We start from the raw sequence: 18,165 nt of genomic DNA, 5'->3' as shown, positions 1-18,165 counted from the left end.
CGTACAGATGAGATTTAAGGAGCTGTATATGTACTGAAAATATACTGTTTTGAAATCTGTCACCAACCAAAGAGAAAAACAGGGTTCTTCTAGATAGGAAATAAGATGTGTATCTCCCTGTTAAATGTAAATTAAGCATTGTAAGCCAACACAATGAAAGCCTTATTTACATATGGAGTCGACAGGAAAGGAGCACATCAGAGAATGAACCACCTGGGGTTGCCCTGTCTCTGGGGCAGACTACGACTTTGGGAAATATAAGTGGAAAGCAAAAAGACATCCCTGTATCCTGCACTAGAGGAAGTAATCAAGACAGTGTGATTACATTATTGAAAACAGGATCCCAACTTGTCCTGGTTGTAAGCATTATAAAAGACACTTGGGTGAGTCAGACTTCCTTAGACAGAAGATTAGCTTCTTAAATTTAATCTCTAGAAAGTGTGTTATTTTATATGTAACATTTCTGTTTCCATTATCATTACTCTTTCTCTTTTTTAAATCTTAACCTTTGATGATAAACTTCTTATTGTTTTCACTATAAATCTATTTCAGTGCTTTACTGTCAAATAGGACCTGATTTGGAGTTGAATCGTCCAAGCAGGTGTGTACTGTTCCCTTGGGAATAGGCAACCTGGTATTTCTGAGAGGGTTCAGTGCATAAGAGGCTGAATATTACAGGGGAATGCTTCAAAAGGGTCTAGGGACTAGGGTGCAGCTATTGTTAATCTGTAGGGCAAAGACAAGGCTGGCATAGCCCAGAGAAGATTGTTTAGGTGCTAACAGACTGGAGGTGTCAGGGAGCCAGCAAATCTCTCTCTTGCTGGAGGTGGGGAGGAACAAGGTGACTCTCGGTCCTTGGCAGCCTGAGAACAGTCAATTATGCTAATATATTTGTATATGCTACTGTAGCTATATGCAAATTAATGAAAATTTGCTATGTTAATGTAACCTTATAAAGATTTTAAACAAAATTTAAGAAATTTAGAGTTTAATTTTTCATGGCAATTTTAAACTTTGCCCCTTGTACAATCTCATCAAAACCACAAGCATTTTATCTGAATTGGTAAATATTGTTGCAGAGAAAAAGTTGACTTAGGATAAAATATGTGTGTTAAATGCTAACAAGCTAATTATATTTAGCGTGTCAAATTACCTGGAGTTTGGCCGATGAGCATGTCCATTTGTGTCTATCCCTAGCAAATGCAGGAATAGAACTACTTTTTCTTCATTTACTTTAGAGAACAATGTTCGATTACTTCCGGCAGCTTGGAAAAAGTTCTATAGGGAAGAAACCATCAAAGGGTTATTCTGAGAACCATGGAAAAAAGGAGACACAGCCTATTAAAATGCAGATTTTATTTAATGTTTATATCACAGGAGTTGTATTGTGCAAAACTATGAAATAGCAAATTAATTACTGTGTGATTCTGCTTATCTGAAGATAATATTCCAGTAAAATTTTCACTGCTGGGGCTCACCTAAAGCAAGACAGGCAGAAATCTTCCAGTTCTTAAGCTTCTACAGTCCCTATGAGCAGTGATAGCAGGTAGGATTATGAGCTATCCTTTCCTTCTTTCTTTTGCATTGGTGGTCACACACTATCCCTGAGCTTAACGGCTGCTTTGTAACCTTCCACTTATTTCTTAATATGAAGTGGGAAATACAGGCATCCCAAACAAGAGTGAGAAATAGAAAACTAAGATTCTTCCTAAATGACAATTATTATTAAAATAAATATTGGTGTTAGCTGGCAGATGACCATTATTTTTGCATTCTACATGCAAATACAAACAAGTAACATCCCAAACACAAGAAAAATTCTAGCGAGTGGGATGATTTGGGTTCTACTACTTTGGAAACAGGTTTTGCAGGACCGACATACCAAAATATGGTTCATCTCCAGAGACCAAATCAAAGCAACAGTGTTTTGTAAACGTATGGAGTGTGGAACATGCATCTGCCTTGCATATGTCTGAACAGAAACTTTCCTGAGGCATGAGCTGGAGGTCACTCTGTCTCAGAACAAATGAGCCTTGGCACGGCCATCAGGTTTTACACCAGCCATATTACAGTAATGTGAAATACAATTGGAAAGCCATTTTAATGTGATTCTCTTAGTGACACTGCACTGCCACCTTCATGTTTTTGCTGCCTTCAGAACTGTGCTCTGAAGACAGCAGCTGCAGAGTTTCCTGAAGCTGGAGGTGACTACCAGAGATGGTGAGTCTGACCTCCCCCTGCTGCTGGAGTCCACGCTGGAGCAGTGAAATTGACAAGAAATCTGCTCACAGCTCTGGCTGTCACCCCTTGGTCTCCCGGCTCCAAGTTTGTCTGCCCTTGGGCTCCCCGTTCCCAGGTGGGCTGCTGTCCAGGCTCCCCACATCCCACTCAAAACTGGCTGCTACCTGGGGCTCCCCGCTCTAAGACAGGCTGCCTCCCGGGCTCTCAGCTCCCACTGGAAGGCAGGTTGTGCTTGCCCAGTTTCCTCAGGGCTCCCTGCTCCCCACTGTGTTGCTGCCTGGGCTCCCACCACAGGCAGTCCGGCTGCACCAAGGCTCCCGGCTCCCTGCTGGAAGACCTTAAATTGGCAGGGGTTTGAAGTGAAAGGCAGCCAAAAATAAGGCTGGTGGAAGCCAGAGCGAGACCTTGTGCTTGTAGGCAGGCTACTGCTGTTAGGGCTCTGAACAAAAGCTGCATAGCATAAAAACACCCAAGATTACAGGGCAAGCAGTGACAGAACCCATTACTGGTCTGGATGGTCCCCAAAATACCACATCCACTCACTTAAATCTGCATATAAGTGCATATTATATATGTGCTCCTAAGTCCTTATTCAAGAAAATGACAATTGAAGTCACTGGGTATTTAAAACATAAAACATGAAACACACAATAATATAGATTGAATAAGGACACTGTAACTGATGGAATGCTCAGTTTGCCTGCTTTCTGCAAACAAATGTTTGCAGGGGTCCACCTGCACGTTTTTGATTACAGGATCAGAACTCTTGCAAGGACTTCTAGACCACAGCTGGATTACCAGTGTTATTTTTGAATGTAGGAAAGAGTAAGCCTGCTTTACATTTTAAAAAAAAATCAGTGAGGCAAATTTAAGTTTCAAATTCCTGAAATTAAAAACTTTTTTACAAAGTGAATCATGTTTCGAGGCCTAATTAGCCAGAACACCATCTGAAATGAGGGAAATATAGACCTGTGGTTTTTTCTTTCGCTAGATGAGTTCACATTAAATTTGAAAAAAAACTCACTTTCCCTGTATAATTCAAGATTTCCATGTAGTAATTTATTCTGATAGTCAGTGAAAGTCTTATGGGGGTGGGGGTGGGGGAAAAAAAAAAGAAGACACCAGCAAATACTGGTTTATAATGAAAAACAGTTACCAACAATTTTCTGGACACTCCTTTCTGTAACTTGGCAGTCACCTCATTGACATTCAATCAATCTAATAATGTGGAACAGGGCAGAAAAGAGGAGCCATACAGTTTTGAAGTGTTATTTTTTCAGATTTAAATTTTCACATGCATGCATAGGTAAGAGAAGGGAAAGTGTGTTGAGTGTGGTAATAATGAAGTGTAATAGGAGCAGGAAGGAAGACTTATTTTACAAGTTCTGGGGTGGGCACTCCATCTAGCTTTGTGCGTACATTACATGACATTGTATAGTCCGAAATCAATGCAGGGTTACATACAGGTTTATTACAACAGAGATAGGCAACAGTTAACATTTCACAATTTCACATTTGCAAAAAAGTGGGTTAGAATTTTAAATTCAAGTTCAGCTTCTGAATGATTTATTAATACATTAGTTGCACATATTAATAAAATATTATCAAATGGATAGTAAAGCTATGACAGTAACAGAACTTCCCATAAGTCATAACTACGTGGATTGTGTTCAAAGGGTGTAGATGCCTGTTTAATATAGAATGTAAAATTTCAAGCACCATAGCTCTATTAAAGTTTCTCAAGTTTTTCTAAATTAATGAATTTCTAATTGAAACTTTGATAATTTCTTCATTGATTTTTCCTATCAATGTTTTCATTTGAGAGCCAGAATACTGTAGATTTGTAATATGCTTTTCCTTTTTTAAAATTAAATCAGCTGGTGATCAGAAAAAGTAAAAATTCTTCTAATTAAGGAGAACGGAAAAGGCATTAAGTGATTAATTTAACTTTAACCTACAATGAATGAATTTACATTGAAATACCCATCTGTTAAGTATTCAGGAAAGTGATGCAAACAATGGAAATAAATTAATCCACCCACCATGAAATAGGCAGATACCTCGTTATTGTGTAAAATGTGTTGAATATTTGAATGATCAGTTAAACTACTAAAAACGCAGGAGTGATTCTAACAACTACTAAACAAGCCCCAAACAGCAAGCAACAACAACAAGCAGAAGAAGGCCATACTAGGGGGAATGACAACCACATTATTTACAACAAAGGCTCACAATTATCCTTAAATATCTACATTAAAACACATAAGATCAACTAAGTATGACCGTAAGTTAGAGCGTATTTTTAAGATGTTAAATTGTGGCTGACTTTTGTTATTGACTTTGTAGATTAGTTCTAATAGTTTTCCATCTCTGAAACTGGATGACCACCTGAGGAATACTAGTACTCTTTTGCCCCTATAAATAAAGTTCAACATTGAATATTTTGAGAAGAAAATAATGTTATTGCATCAGAAAGTTGTAAAGATAATTTGATCTTTGCTAAAATGATCTAATGTCATAGCATTTTGCTCTTGTTTTTCCTCAAGCAGAAACTGACATATTATGGTCTAGACTGTGGCTTTGATGTCATGATAATTGGGGAATTCAAAATATGCCTATCCCTTGAACAGATATCTCCACTAGTATATTAAAATATGTATGAGTGGATACCTAGATACTATGATGAATGACGCTAACACGTATGCTGGATAAAAAGAACCCTAATAAGAATATTAGCAAAGAGATCAGAATTTCCTGGCTCTCCCACACCAAAATGCTTTAGTATGGATATGATACCCTAAAATAAAATACAAAACACAACCACAGATCCTTCACAACGTTGGTAGGAGTTCTCAGCAATGGGTCCCAGATTGCTTTTAAAAATTATGCTTTATTTCAGGAAGTCATTCAACAGCTTAAAACATTTTCTATGGGAGAACAAGCAAATCTTGGTATGAAAGAGCGTAATGGAGAGTGTTCAAAAACACTTTTAGTAGGGTTCAAACAATAAATATTTTACTACTATCATTTATCACAGTGGTAGTATTTGGTTCAAGGAACCAGTATTATATATTAATTATCTCCAAATTCCAGGTCAGACATGAAACTTAAGACCTTATTACAAACGCAGAGGAAAGTATTTTCTTCTATTGCCCAGTTGCAACCTCTGTCTATAATGCATAAGTGACATAAAACAGAAATATTTATTCACCTTAACATGATCAAAAACCCAAGTGTCTAGTTTAGTTGCATCTTGTGCTCCAAAGTCTTCCTTTTCTGCAGTGTAACAGTATGTATAAACGTGATCCCCACTGGCACCTGCAAAAACAATACAGATGCAATACTGGGTGGAAGCAAGAAAATTAAACTTTTGTTTCCTTAATAAAATATATATTGCATGTTAAAATACAGGATGTGAGGGAGCAAAATATTGATAAACCCATACAAGAAAAACCCATAAACCCAAAGACAAGAAAAGAGATTAGAAAAAAGAGATGCCTCCTGAATAATCTTAATTCTCTCCTCATTTTATGTTCATTGTTTCTTGAGTTGTATAACTATTCTCTTATCAGCCAGTGTATCGATAGTATCAATGTTAGAGATGTCTTTATGCCTTTTTTTAATCCATGTTATCCCTTCAATTCCTGGAAGGAAATAATTTTTGGAAAAGCAAAAAGTGTGTGAAATACAATCCAATTTTATCAAAATGAAATGGGCGGTATAGAATCTATTTAGAACAACAAGAATTTGGAAAAGGGCTTGTCTACATGAACACTTAGTTCATGGCAAGCCTAGAGTATAAAATCTACCCCACACTAGCCTGCCATGCACTAAACAGTATGCCTATGCGTGGAGATGGGGATATGATTCCCAACTCCAGGAGACTAAGGAAGTGAATTAAACTAAACAGAATGAAGGCCATTTTACTTCTGAATGAGAAAGTGTCCACACAGGGTTTAATGCAGTTAATTAACCCACTTCAAATTCACATCTTTAGTTAATTTGGATTAATGTTCCTGAGCACTACCATCTAGACAGCCCCTAAGAGGATGACTTTTTCCCATAAATAATAAATGCTTGATGCCGTATTTGAATTTAGATTTTCAGATCAAAGAGATTCTACTGTACTGGTTCTATCACTCTGACACAGATTAATAACTGGAAATTAAGAAAAGATTAAGAGAAGATATATCCAAAGGCCACTAAAATGCCATTTTACCACAGATGTTGCAATATGGTGGTCAAGAGGTCAAACTGCAGATCATTAGTCTGAAATTGGTGATCAAAGATGCAAAAATCAAATATAAAAAATCTTTACCTCTAACTTTGAAAAACAAAGACTTCTAACTTCCAGATATTAAACCTAACGTGAAACCAAGTGAGAAATGCCATATCATCGAGACTTTAATAAACGGAGTAACGACACTCAGATTTAAACAGAAAAAAAATGGGTAAAGAAAGCTCAAGGAAGGATGCAAATGAGTTATTTCCAATCAGCTCAATAGGGCAACCACCCTACTGTAATATGCAAGGATAATTTAGGAATGGATTGAGACCTTCACAAGCTTCAAAGTCTATATTTTTAAAAATTAGGTCTGATGTATAAAGGCAGGCGTCACTTTAAATGAATGAGAATTTTCAGAAAAATGCAAACGTGCAACACCATGTCCACTGACGTGGAAAAATATAGTATCTGGACAAGACAACCTCATTTTGTACACATTAAAGACTATACCATGCTGTCTTGTGAAACAAAAAAGAGAAAAACATCAAAGTACTGAATTTCTGAAGTCCTGATGAGATCTGAAATCTGGTGGAATTTATAGAAATTCTGTAGTCTGGCTGAGCTGTTGAAGTCACAGGGCTCCAAGCAAGGCTATTTCTATTATTTCTGCATAAACTCCCAACAGGGAAATGTTTTTCTGACAGTTCATAGCAACATAGAATCCAACTGATTTGTTGGTTGTTCAATTATATAGTGCAATTTACAGGCTTGTGGGTGAACTAACATACCAAGTTCAAGAGCAAGCATTTACCTTGATTATACTAAAGCCTAGCTGAAGTGTTACAAAAACTTCAATACCATTAAAGGATTTTAGGACAGGAACCTGAAAGATGTAGCCCTTCATGTGTCATCCCTGTTTTACAATAGGGTTTATTTAAAAATCCAGAACACATACTATAGTTTGCTGACTTGCTGTCAGAATACTGAGTAGAATCCTCCAAGGCACTTTTAAAAATCTGTTTATTACTGTCAATGGAGTTGAACTGCATGGATAAAGTATACCAAAAAAGGAGGCAGAGCTCATCAGCTTTGGTGGCTGTTGCAACTGGCCTTGTTGATATTATGGGATGATGCATTGTTATACCATCTTCTGGTGATGGGATACTGCAAGGGGAAGAAATTGGGGATCAGACTGAAACAAATTCCTGTCCCTGAGAAATGCCAGCACCAGGAAACCAAAATTAAGTATGTGCAGTGTGTGCACACTCCTACCACTCTCCACTCTAATTTCTACCTGGATGAAGAATTTGTATTAATTTAAAAAAAAAAAAAAAAAAAAAAAAAAAAAAGAGGGTGCAATGGGTCCTTCTATGGAAAATTCTGAAACACTTCACTGCTTTTTAGATTATATTATGACACTTCAAAAGAGATATGTAAAATATCTACTGTGTATTAAGTATCTATCTTTGGAGATGGTACTGACAGGAGAGGGAAAGCCTCCTTTTCCATCTATACCGCCGGAGGAGAGGAGGTGCCAGATATCAGCTCCTCCCACATCAGATTTCCCTGTCTGATGTGTCTTCTCACCAACAGATTGCAACATAGTAGGGACCAGAGTCATATTCAAAGAGTGCAGAAGGGATATGCAAGGTCAGCTTCTTAGGGAGTGATGCATTTCATTCTTCAAGCTGAGAGCTGTGTATCTGATTCCACTAGTCATTAATAGCAGATTCATTAGGCATCACATGCTGTTAAAACAGTATGTCAGGCATTCTATATGTGAACCGGCAAAGGGTAGTACCCTTCAAGAAAAAAGAGCAGTTACTTACATAGTAAGTATGCTCCTTTTAGGTGCTAACTTTCATGGATTTCGTGTCAGTGATGCAACTTGGAACTTTTGAACAGCAGCGTTTGCTGAGGATGCCCCACATGCGGCCATGTATCTCTGAACCCCACAACCATAGTTATAGTTAGCAGCATTAGAATTCTTAGCCTCCTCATCTAGTCTCCATCAAGGCTCCAATGAGTTGTTCACATATTATTGCAGACCTACCTAAGCATGGACAAAGCCAAATATAACATTATGTCTCCTGAAAAGTAGAGCTCCTAGCTCTGCTACTGCGGCAGTTTCTCTGTCTGACAAATTCCCCATGGTTCACCAGTGGAAGCACCACTCTAACATCTATGTCAGAGGGGGACTCACAATAGTAAACTTTAGTATGTGCCCAGGAGTCAGGAACTCATAGGGAGGAGGCACAGAAAGGATGAAGGCAAAAGGCAGTTAGGAACTGTAGCGAGGTGGTGTGGTTCCCACCTCCCCAGAGAGGGATGAGCCTCTCCAGACATCAAAAGTGGGTGTAGCCAGCGAATCCTGCACCCACCCCACAGAGGTCAAGGCGCAGGACAGGAAGTATAAAAGCACAACCCCAGAGCTCTCTAGAGGAGGAGCCGCCGGAAAGGCCAGACACCTGCAGCCTAGCTCCTGGTTGGGAGACCCCGGCAACTGGTGGTGGACCCGAAGAGTGGCCTGCCCAACCAATGCCTGACACTGACCAGAGCCAGGAGGAGCTGTGATGCCTACCCCTCACCAGTTACCCAGAGGAGCTGCCAAGCCTACCCCTTGCCAGTTAGCTAGAGGAGCCCATGGTGCTTGACCCCCCCGGAGGACACCGTCCAGACCCAGGTACCTCTAGAAGGGGAGTTAGGAAGTAGCCTGGGGACAGCCTACCCTAGCTTGGCTGCAGCACTGCCAGAGCCTATGTCGGTGTGTTGCAGACAGGATCCCCACTGATGCAGCAGTGGGTCTTCTGCCACTGCTAGGGCCCTGGGCTGGGACACAGTGGAGTGGGAGGGCCTGCGTCCCCCTGCCACCCAACTTGTGGGTGGCAGTCTCCCCCTCTCCCAGGTCTCTGGGCTGGTTGTTCACCTGCCTTTGCTCAGCCTCTGTCTAAGGGCCTGAGCCATTGACTCTCTGCTGCCCTGCCCTGACACAGGGCCTGGGCCTGCCAAGCATAACTGTTTGCTCAGCCCCTGCCTGAGGGCCTGAGCCATTGACTCGCTGTTGCCCTGCTCTGACCCAGGGCCAGGGCCTGCTAATTATATAATAGTTGCTCAGCTCCTGCCTGAGGACCTGAGCCCATGACTCACTACTGCCTGCCGACTGCAGGCCAGGCATGAATAACTGTTTGTGTTTGCCTCTACTGCTGCCACGGCAAGAGACTCCTGCACCCAGGCTAATTCCCAGTCAACAACTGGAAGGAAGTACCAAGGTGGTGTGGTTCTCTGCCGCCCCAGAGAGGGATGAGTCCCAGCCAAACCCCTCTAAGAGAAGACAGGCTGTCTGTGATGGAATGTGAGCCAAGGGAGCATGGGAAGCAGAGAGCAGCTAGCATCAGCTAAGAGGAGTAGCTGATGGACCTGAGCAGTTGGGTTTTCTTGGCTAAAGCAGTAATGATGGACTGGGGGGGGGAACCCTGTTTTTCTATTTAAGTCCAAAATTTGAAAAGTGGTCTATGACTGATATGTACTGAAAACGGGTGAACGTGAAGTTTGGGGCTCACAAGGACTGTGGTGGTTTACCTAGTTTCAAGGCCAAATTTAAAAAGGACCATTTTTAAAATCTTTCCTTGGCAAAAATTAATATATTTGACACTAAAATATTGTAGAAACTTCAATTATCCTCTGAAAAATTAGTGTTAAATTCAAAGACTAAATGAATTCATTAAAGAAAGAGATACAGTTTAAGCAGAATTAAAATCTATCTGCAAATATATTGTACATTCAAGTATGGAACTGCTACAGGCATTTCAGTGACCAATGGAAAATAAAAAAAACTAAACCACCTTGGTCAAAAATCTTTCAGAAAAATCAGATTTCTAAGGCTCAGTATTTTGGTATTTAAGAAACAACAATTAAAAACCAATATTTTAGTTGGGGACAAAGAATCTATTATGTTTTAGGTTTCTCTACTGAAACATATAATAAATCCTTTACTCTAATACACTTTTCTGACAAGACAAGGAACTGTCCTGAGAAACTATATTTAAGCAGTGTTGCAGATCGAGTCATGCTAGCTCGTATTTTTCCCCGGTTAGCTTAGACTGGAATATACAACCGTTGCGTAGAAGTTGCATTGAAATTTGGATGATTTATTCAAATGTTTGAAAAAGTCAAGGATAACTAATTCAATTATGGAAACTATAATTTTAACTCATTGATGATTATTAGACAGCAGGCTTTTCCATGCGAGTATTCTGACTACTTAGCTATAAAGCTGTCAACAACTGGTATAAAGCAGTGGTTAGAATCATAGAATATCATGGTTGGAAGGGACCTCAGGAGGTCATCTAGTCCAACCCCCTGCTCAAAGCAGGACCAATCCCTAATTTTTGCCCAGATCCCTAAATGGCCCCCTCAAGGATTGAACTCACAACATTGGGTTTAGCAGGCCAATGCTCATACCACTGAGCTATCCCTCCCCCCCGCAAAGAAACCTGGTGCTCCAGGTGAGGTTTGAGGTTCCGCAGCATCAATCTACACAACACAGCTCTATAAGTACTGTGCACTAACCCATTGCACCACTGCAATCTCTAGTTCCCATTGGCCTGGAGCAGCGAACCGCAGCCACTGTGAGCCGCGATCAGCCGAACCTGCAGACAGGACAGGTAAACTAACCAGTCCGGCCCGCCGGGGCTTTCCCTGAACAAGCAGCGGACTGGCTTTGAGAACCACTGGTATAAAGGACTATATAGTTTGTTATTTTATATTGTTAGCATATAAAACAAACATTTATAGTAAGCATTTACTTTGGGAAAATAAATACCTCAACTAATATATAAAGGTGACTTAACTCCTTCTTAGAAACTACTTATTTCAATCCATTTTCCAGAGCTGTATATGTTCCTTAATGACTTCAATGTCAGATTGTACCACAAGTTTCTCAAGTGGTATGGTAATTAGCCATTTACCTACTTTCTCAAACAAAGCTAATGAAAGATAGCACAGTACACTAAAACCGAATTCCACAAATCCTTTCCCAAGAACACATGGCTGCAAAAATGTCAACAATCTGCCAGTGGGCTGGATGCCACATTCTCTTCCCCCGCAAACCCAAGCTTCAAGCAGAGGTCCTGGGAAAGATAGATTACCCAGAAGAGATTATTTTGCAGATAATCATAAAACTGTTTTTCAGATTAACACAGAAGTGGAAAAAAGGAGGGTAGGGGCGAAACCAAATTATTCTTTCAATCCAATCACTGAAAATAATGGGGTTCAGGCAAAGTACAATTACTGTCATCATGAAATACATTTAAAACAATTCTCTCAATTCTAAAATTATCTAGGGGGAGGAAGTCCTAGATTTTATCATATTATTCTGGTTCATGGATTTCAAATTTAGCTACAACAGTAGAACATACATTCTTCTTGGGGGTTGGGGAGGGTTCTCCACATCCTTTTCACAGTCTCTAGGATCACCAATTTGTCACCTGTTTATATGCCCGACTCTAAATCTCCAGAGCATAGCCACCATCCTTCTGATCAGGACAGGACAGAATTTTCTTTAGAAGTCCCTTAATTGGCTGACATGTCTGCACATTGGGAGATGGGATTTACTATATGTTTTCTCACTCCTATTTTAGATTAGTAAAATATAAGTGGGAATACAGTATATTGAAATACAAATATCTAGAACCAAGCACACTGCTTCCTGTGTACTCACAGCCTTTACCAACCCAGGGATTGAGAGATCAGCACTAGTAATATAATCCTGAGCTCAAGGATAGCATCACAACACTCCATGTTTGCATCTCCATATACTATATTCCCATTTATATTTTACTAATCTAAAATAGGAGTGAGAAAACGTATAGTAAATCCCATCTCCATTTAATATGTACAACAGGCACAGGAACAACAAAATGAGGAAAACGACTGTTAAACTCAGTTCCTTAATGGAAGTCATAGCTATGTCAAATTTAACAGTAATTTTTAAATTACAGAAATTTCAGAATTGCAACAGTATATGCAATTTTTATATCACACACATTGGAACAAAGAAACTACAGTTGGGGCTAAATTGTACTATTTAGGCACAGCCCTACACTGGAGAAAGTGTGAAGCCAGGAAGATCTTGATTTGGGGTGGTGCAGCCTGGTCCCCAGATAAGCTCAACACTTTATCGGCTGGTATGGATGTAGAAGGAAAGAAATCCTACATCCTCTTTGGGGCAATTAAAAAAAAACAGGTGCACACATAGAGAATAGCCACAGTACTCATTCAGCACAGAGATGGTGACTGCTTCTTTCCCTTGCATGGCATATTCAATGATAGGTAAGATTAGGAAAGCATCAGAATAGACCATAAACAGTAGTGAGAAGTTATGCTCTATTTAAAGCTTGTTTTCTTTTCTGGTCTGTGATGAGGAATTTTTCCACCCCACTCCCAAATTAACAGGCTTCTTGCTAGAAAAGATGTTTGCATTCACTGTGTTAATAAAGTCCACCATAAGGCACTGCTGAAGAATTTGATTTACCTATTGCAAAAGACCAGGACTTATCCTACTCCTCTATGTAGTATTTCTGTAAGGTTTTGTTTTATAATTTGTTCATAAAACGTAATTTGTAATACAAACAAACAAAGCCCTACAGAAATGCTAACTACTGGTAAATCCTGCAAATACCTCTCTGACTAATCTTTTAAACCACATCATAACCACCAATGTAATGTTTATCAGCTAGTAAAATGCACAAATTTAAGCATACCTTTAGCAAACATAGGTAAAATATCTGGACTTCCCCAGCTCCAAGTATATTTACTTTCATTGAAAACTGAATCAAATTCCACTGGGTTCTCCTTCCATCCTGTCAAAACAAACATTAATGTTAAAAGGGTTGTTCAGGTGTAACAGAAAGCCTGATCTGGCCCATTGTCTAAAGATTAATAGTTCTAGAAAATAGAGAACATTTTTTAAGTTTTTATTATAATATTTAATAGTAAATGCTAGAGTTAAGATTATATTTGACTTCCATTTTAACCCCATTTGCTTATGCTCATAACTCTGGGGGGAAAAAAACCTTTTTTGGCTGATGATCTTCACAGTTGGTCTCTTGTGTCAATGGTTTTAGTAAGTCTAAGGAAAAATATTTTTTCCATTAAGCAAGGATGGCAAACAAAATTACTCATTTTTTTTCCAAAGTAAGATAATTTAAAGACTTTATTTTGTGCATGCATAATTCAAAAGTGGTTGAACTTTACTAGTACCCATGGAAGAGTAACCTCCAGGCTAATACCTATATTGATAAGAGAGTTATAAGTGATTGAAAGTTTGGTCTTCTCCATGTGTAATACAAAGATTCCACTAAGTTTAGAGTTCAAATAGGACTGGAGAATAACGTGAAATCTGATAGTTTTCCAGTCATGCTGTAAGGTTCATTTGTTGCCCAGGCATTTAAAGAGAGGGGGAATTGAGGGAGAAAGGAGAAGGGTTACCTCCTGTTGGAGCACTAAGAGGCTGTGCGTAATTTCATTCACCTTTAATGGAACAAGAAATCTATTTGTTATACGAGTTAATGACTGGAGATTAATTTTAAAAATTGTCAGGGCACTTAGAGCACTGGCTGGATGCTTGTTAGTTAAATTAATGTCTTCTAATAAATTTAAAAGAATAAATAAATAAAAACACAATCTAGTTGTTTTATAGTTATATGAATGAGCTTGATTTGCACAGCTGTGTGCTGATCTATCTACATAGCTATGGAAGTACAAAGTGAAAGCTCTGCAATATATACTTTGGGGATAAATCCCACCTCGGCCCAATAGGGATGGATTACAAGACTCTCTTTTGAACAGCATAGAAAAAACACTGCCAGCACTCAAAAATTAATAGTAGCCTTATTTATTTCTAGCTTCTATAAATGTCTGAGATACAATCAAAGGGACACAGGAAAGAATTAAGGAATGAAGCAGTTTGTACGCCTCTGACACTGGAAACTAAATATTATTTGTCTTTTTGGTATATCTCATCTCCACCAATCTAGGGAGACATAATTGGGATTTCCCCTACCCATACCCTCAGCTCTTATTTTTATAAAGTAAAAAAACCACAGCTTTTGTCAAAAGAGCTAGACTGATAGCCTTGAAGGCTGAAGCCCTCAGTAAATGTAATTTAGCACTCAGTACATGTAAAGCAATCAGAGGAAGCTCATGCTTAACCCTTGCTATCCTGTCAATGTATCTCAACCCTGTTCTGGATGGACAAGTTTATTCACCATGTCCATTCAATGATTGGCCTTTCTGCTGAGACTGCATCCAAGCTTGGCCAGTTGTGAATAAGGACACCCATTCATTAGTATCAGGACTAAGACCATCAACTAATTTTATTTAGGCAGAGGTTCAAATGAATAAACAATCATTTTTAAAAGACCAGTCTTTATAATAGGTTTGCCATCTGGCTCGCCTTGAGGTCCAAAGGCCTCCCATATTCTGTGTTCCTGTCACTTGACCTCTGGCCCCAATCTCTAGATTTCTAGTGAGTAAATTTCTCCCTGTGAGGCACATCACCAGTGAATCGAGAAGGAGCCACTTTGTGGGGAAACAGATTAGTGATAAGTGGTACAGCAGTGATGAGTCCACTAAGTCATCTCTAACTGAGGAGCTCAGTTAGCACTCCCAAAAGCCAGATCTCAGAAATGACATCTATGCTTTGCTCTCGTACGGAAAAGCCAAATCATACTTAGTTATAGGCTGATTGAATATCACTTCTGTCTTTATATTTGAATTTTAATTCTTTAAAAAACTCTCTAGTACAATAATTAACCCTAAAGCAGGAATAAAAATATACAAATCCTATTTTCACAAATATTAATAGTGGAAAATTCTTCAAAAATGAATTTATGTTTTTCAGTCTATTATGCAGACCAGAGGTGGGCAAACTATGGCCCCCGGGCCACATCCGGCCCATGGGACCATCCTGCCCGGCCCTTTAGCTCCCGGCCAGGGAGGCTAGCCCCCGGCCCCTCCCCCGCTGTCCCCCCTTCCCCGCAGCCTCACAGTGCCATGCCGCCAGTGCTCAGGCCCACTGTTCCTGCCAGGCAGCGTGGCTGGCTCTGGCTGGGCTGAGAGCTCCTGCTGCTCTGAGCAGCATGGGATGGGGGCAGGGAGCGGAGTTGGATAAGGGGCAGGGAGTTCTGGGAGGGCAGTCAGGGGACAGGAAACGGGGTGGTTGGATGGGACGGAGGCGGTCAGGGAACGGGGAGCAGAGGGCGTTGGATAGGCGTGGGAGTCCTGGGGGCCTGTCAGAGGTAGGGAATAGATAGGGGGCGGGGCAGTCAGGGGACAGGAAGCAGGGGGGTTGGATGGGGGTGGGGTCCCGGGGAAGCAGTTAGGGGTGGCGGGTCCAGGAGGGGGTGGTCAGGGGAAAAGGAGCAGGGGGTCACTGGATGGGGCAGTCAGAGGGGCAGGAAGTGGGAAGGAGTGAATAGGGGGTGGGAGCTAGGCTGTTTGGGGAGGCTCAGCCTTCCCTACCTGGCGCTCCATACAGTTTTGCAACCCCGATGTGGCCCTCGGGCCAAAAAGTTTGTTCACCCCGATGTAGACATTTAGCGATCAATTTTTTACCTTAATATAGCACCAAAAGATCTTATTTTGAGGATGACGTCAAATTTGTTGGAATGCTGGGGCTTGCATACCTTTAGCAACTGCACTGACATCTTCATAAAATCCAGCTATCAGTGCCACATGTCCTGGTCTAGATTCTGTTGGAACATGAGTATGAGATACTCCCCAGCTGCCTTTGTATTCTATGATATTTCTGAAAAGAAAATACAAATAATTACTTCACAAGACTGTGTGCACGCATGTGCAGAGTAGTTTGTAGAAGAAGAAAAAGTGATGACTAGATGCTGTTGGCATTAAATTCAAAACTCTCAGATTTAGTCTTGAACTGTAACTGTTAAACTAGAAAGTAGTTACCATAAGATAACTAACACCCACCAGGCATAATTACCACATTAGTCAGCCACGATCGTGAAGATAGGAAGTTAATTGGTGTTATCATACTTTGCAAGTTAATACATTATTTTATTTCTACTTTTTTTCTAATAGGGGATATACATTTTTTTTCTAGTAAAGTTATTCTTTTTTTTCCTCTCTCAGAATATTTTTTCTAGTTTTTACTTTCTCTGTTCCTTCATTAAACCTGTAAATTTCCAGATTAGGTTTTTTCTCCTCCTCAATAAATAAAATATAGCCAATTATATGTAGTTCTTGTGATAGTGTCCTCTTTCAGGGCTAAATTTCAGAATTGAGAGGGGTCACCAAAAAGAGAGGCAGAGAGGGGAGGTAAAACGGAGTAATCCAATTTTATAACCTCTAACACTCATTAGTTGGATGTAATCTTTTCCCATAAAGATTGAAAGTGGGAGAATTTCATAGAATTTCACAGTTCTTGGCTGGAACATACTAATTCTTAATGACACATTTGCACGTGGGTGATACCATTAGCAGGGTCTGCCAGATGGTCTTGGCAGAATCCAAGAGGGCTTCATAAATGGACAAAGCCACTGAAGCAGAAGGTGTCACATGCAAAATGTCCCATCACTTGTGCTGAGACTCTAGGACTTCCTAGAGGAGGATTTGCAATGAGTCCGCAACACATTTCATTTGCTCCTGAAACTGTTTAAAATCATTGGTCACAGAAGGTGGAGGAGACACAACAACTTTATCTGGGAAAGATGAGGAAATACTAGTTTACAGCACAGCAGCCTCCTTGTCTGCTCTGGCCTCTTGCTCCTCAAAGTTTTCCTCCAATTGTTGAGGTAGTGAAGAAGGAACAGATGGAAGAGGGGACTGCCTCCCCAGTGGTCCTGACCAGAAAGGCTAGGAGCCCGAGAACTGTTGTCAGTAGGCAGCTAAGGACCCCAATATGGTCACTAAGGAGGATCATAGGATCTAGGAGATGGCTTCCACTGCCTGAGGAGAAGCCTGGGTTTGTCTCTCACATGAATTGTCCCTATCCTTGAAGGCGTCACAGAAGGAGCCCCTATTTTGGTAGGTAGGGGAATCTTGCACAAAAATATGGGAATCTGAAGAGATATCCTCCACATCATCCAAAGGGGGAGGTCTTTGGTGGGGAGTCAGGTGCTACCGGGGAGCGAGGTAACACTACATCCATTTAAATTCAGTTCACGTTTTAATAATTTTCTTCACAATCATGAAGGTTGAATTTGTATTCATTTATTTTTGTGGAACATAATTCTACAACAGACTGCTCAGCCCTGGAATCACAGAGGACCTGGGTATAAACTGCCACAATTTCTGAGGCTGTTTCTCTTCTCCCTAAGAGGAGGTAATTTGGTAAAATGTTTAATGGTTAACTTGCACCATGACTTAACACTTCTTTCCTAAAAATTTTTATCAGACACACTTACCTAAGGTAAGGTGCTCGAGGAGTATCATTATCATTTATTTCATACAGTGTATCTGCCCGCAAGCCATCAGCAACAAAAAGCACTAGTCGCTTTGCAGGTGGTGGTAATGGAGTATGCTGAGGAGTCATGCCATGAACCAAAGGAGAGGTGAAGTAGATGTCAAAAATTGAGGCCAAAAACACACAATGAACAAGGAGACCAGCCATTATGAAGATCAGCATATTCATGGTGACAGGTAGTTCCTAAAGCACTGGGAGAGGGAGAAAAATACAG

At 40.2% G+C, this 18,165-nt stretch overlaps 1 protein-coding gene across 9 annotated transcripts in view; it reads right to left on the bottom strand.

Moving 5' to 3' along the window:
* The window catches only part of PIGN (phosphatidylinositol glycan anchor biosynthesis class N), a 141,722-nt gene that overhangs the window by 103,012 nt on the left and 20,545 nt on the right, over positions 1 to 18,165 (bottom strand). For 8 of the 9 annotated variants that reach the window (XR_006279062.1, XM_038391007.2, XM_043508429.1 and 5 more), the window contains 5 exons: positions 17,893 to 18,142; positions 16,153 to 16,274; positions 13,228 to 13,326; positions 5,453 to 5,559; positions 1,154 to 1,278 (listed from right to left, as the gene is read on the bottom strand). Coding sequence is in view for 8 of the 9 variants with exons in the window: in XM_038391007.2 (XP_038246935.1) it covers positions 1,154 to 1,278; positions 5,453 to 5,559; positions 13,228 to 13,326; positions 16,153 to 16,274; positions 17,893 to 18,119 (680 nt within the window). In the remaining variant the exon portion in view is untranslated. The remainder of the gene's footprint in view (positions 1 to 1,153; positions 1,279 to 5,452; positions 5,560 to 13,227; positions 13,327 to 16,152; positions 16,275 to 17,892; positions 18,143 to 18,165) is intronic. The other variant, XM_043508430.1, reaches the window with a different exon arrangement.

The sequence above is a fragment of the Dermochelys coriacea genome, chromosome 2 (genome assembly GCF_009764565.3).
Source record: "Dermochelys coriacea isolate rDerCor1 chromosome 2, rDerCor1.pri.v4, whole genome shotgun sequence".
NCBI classification, from domain to species: domain Eukaryota; kingdom Metazoa; phylum Chordata; order Testudines; family Dermochelyidae; genus Dermochelys; species Dermochelys coriacea.
Note: the sequence above shows the minus strand (reverse complement) of the source record. Positions and strands in the feature narration are given on the sequence as shown.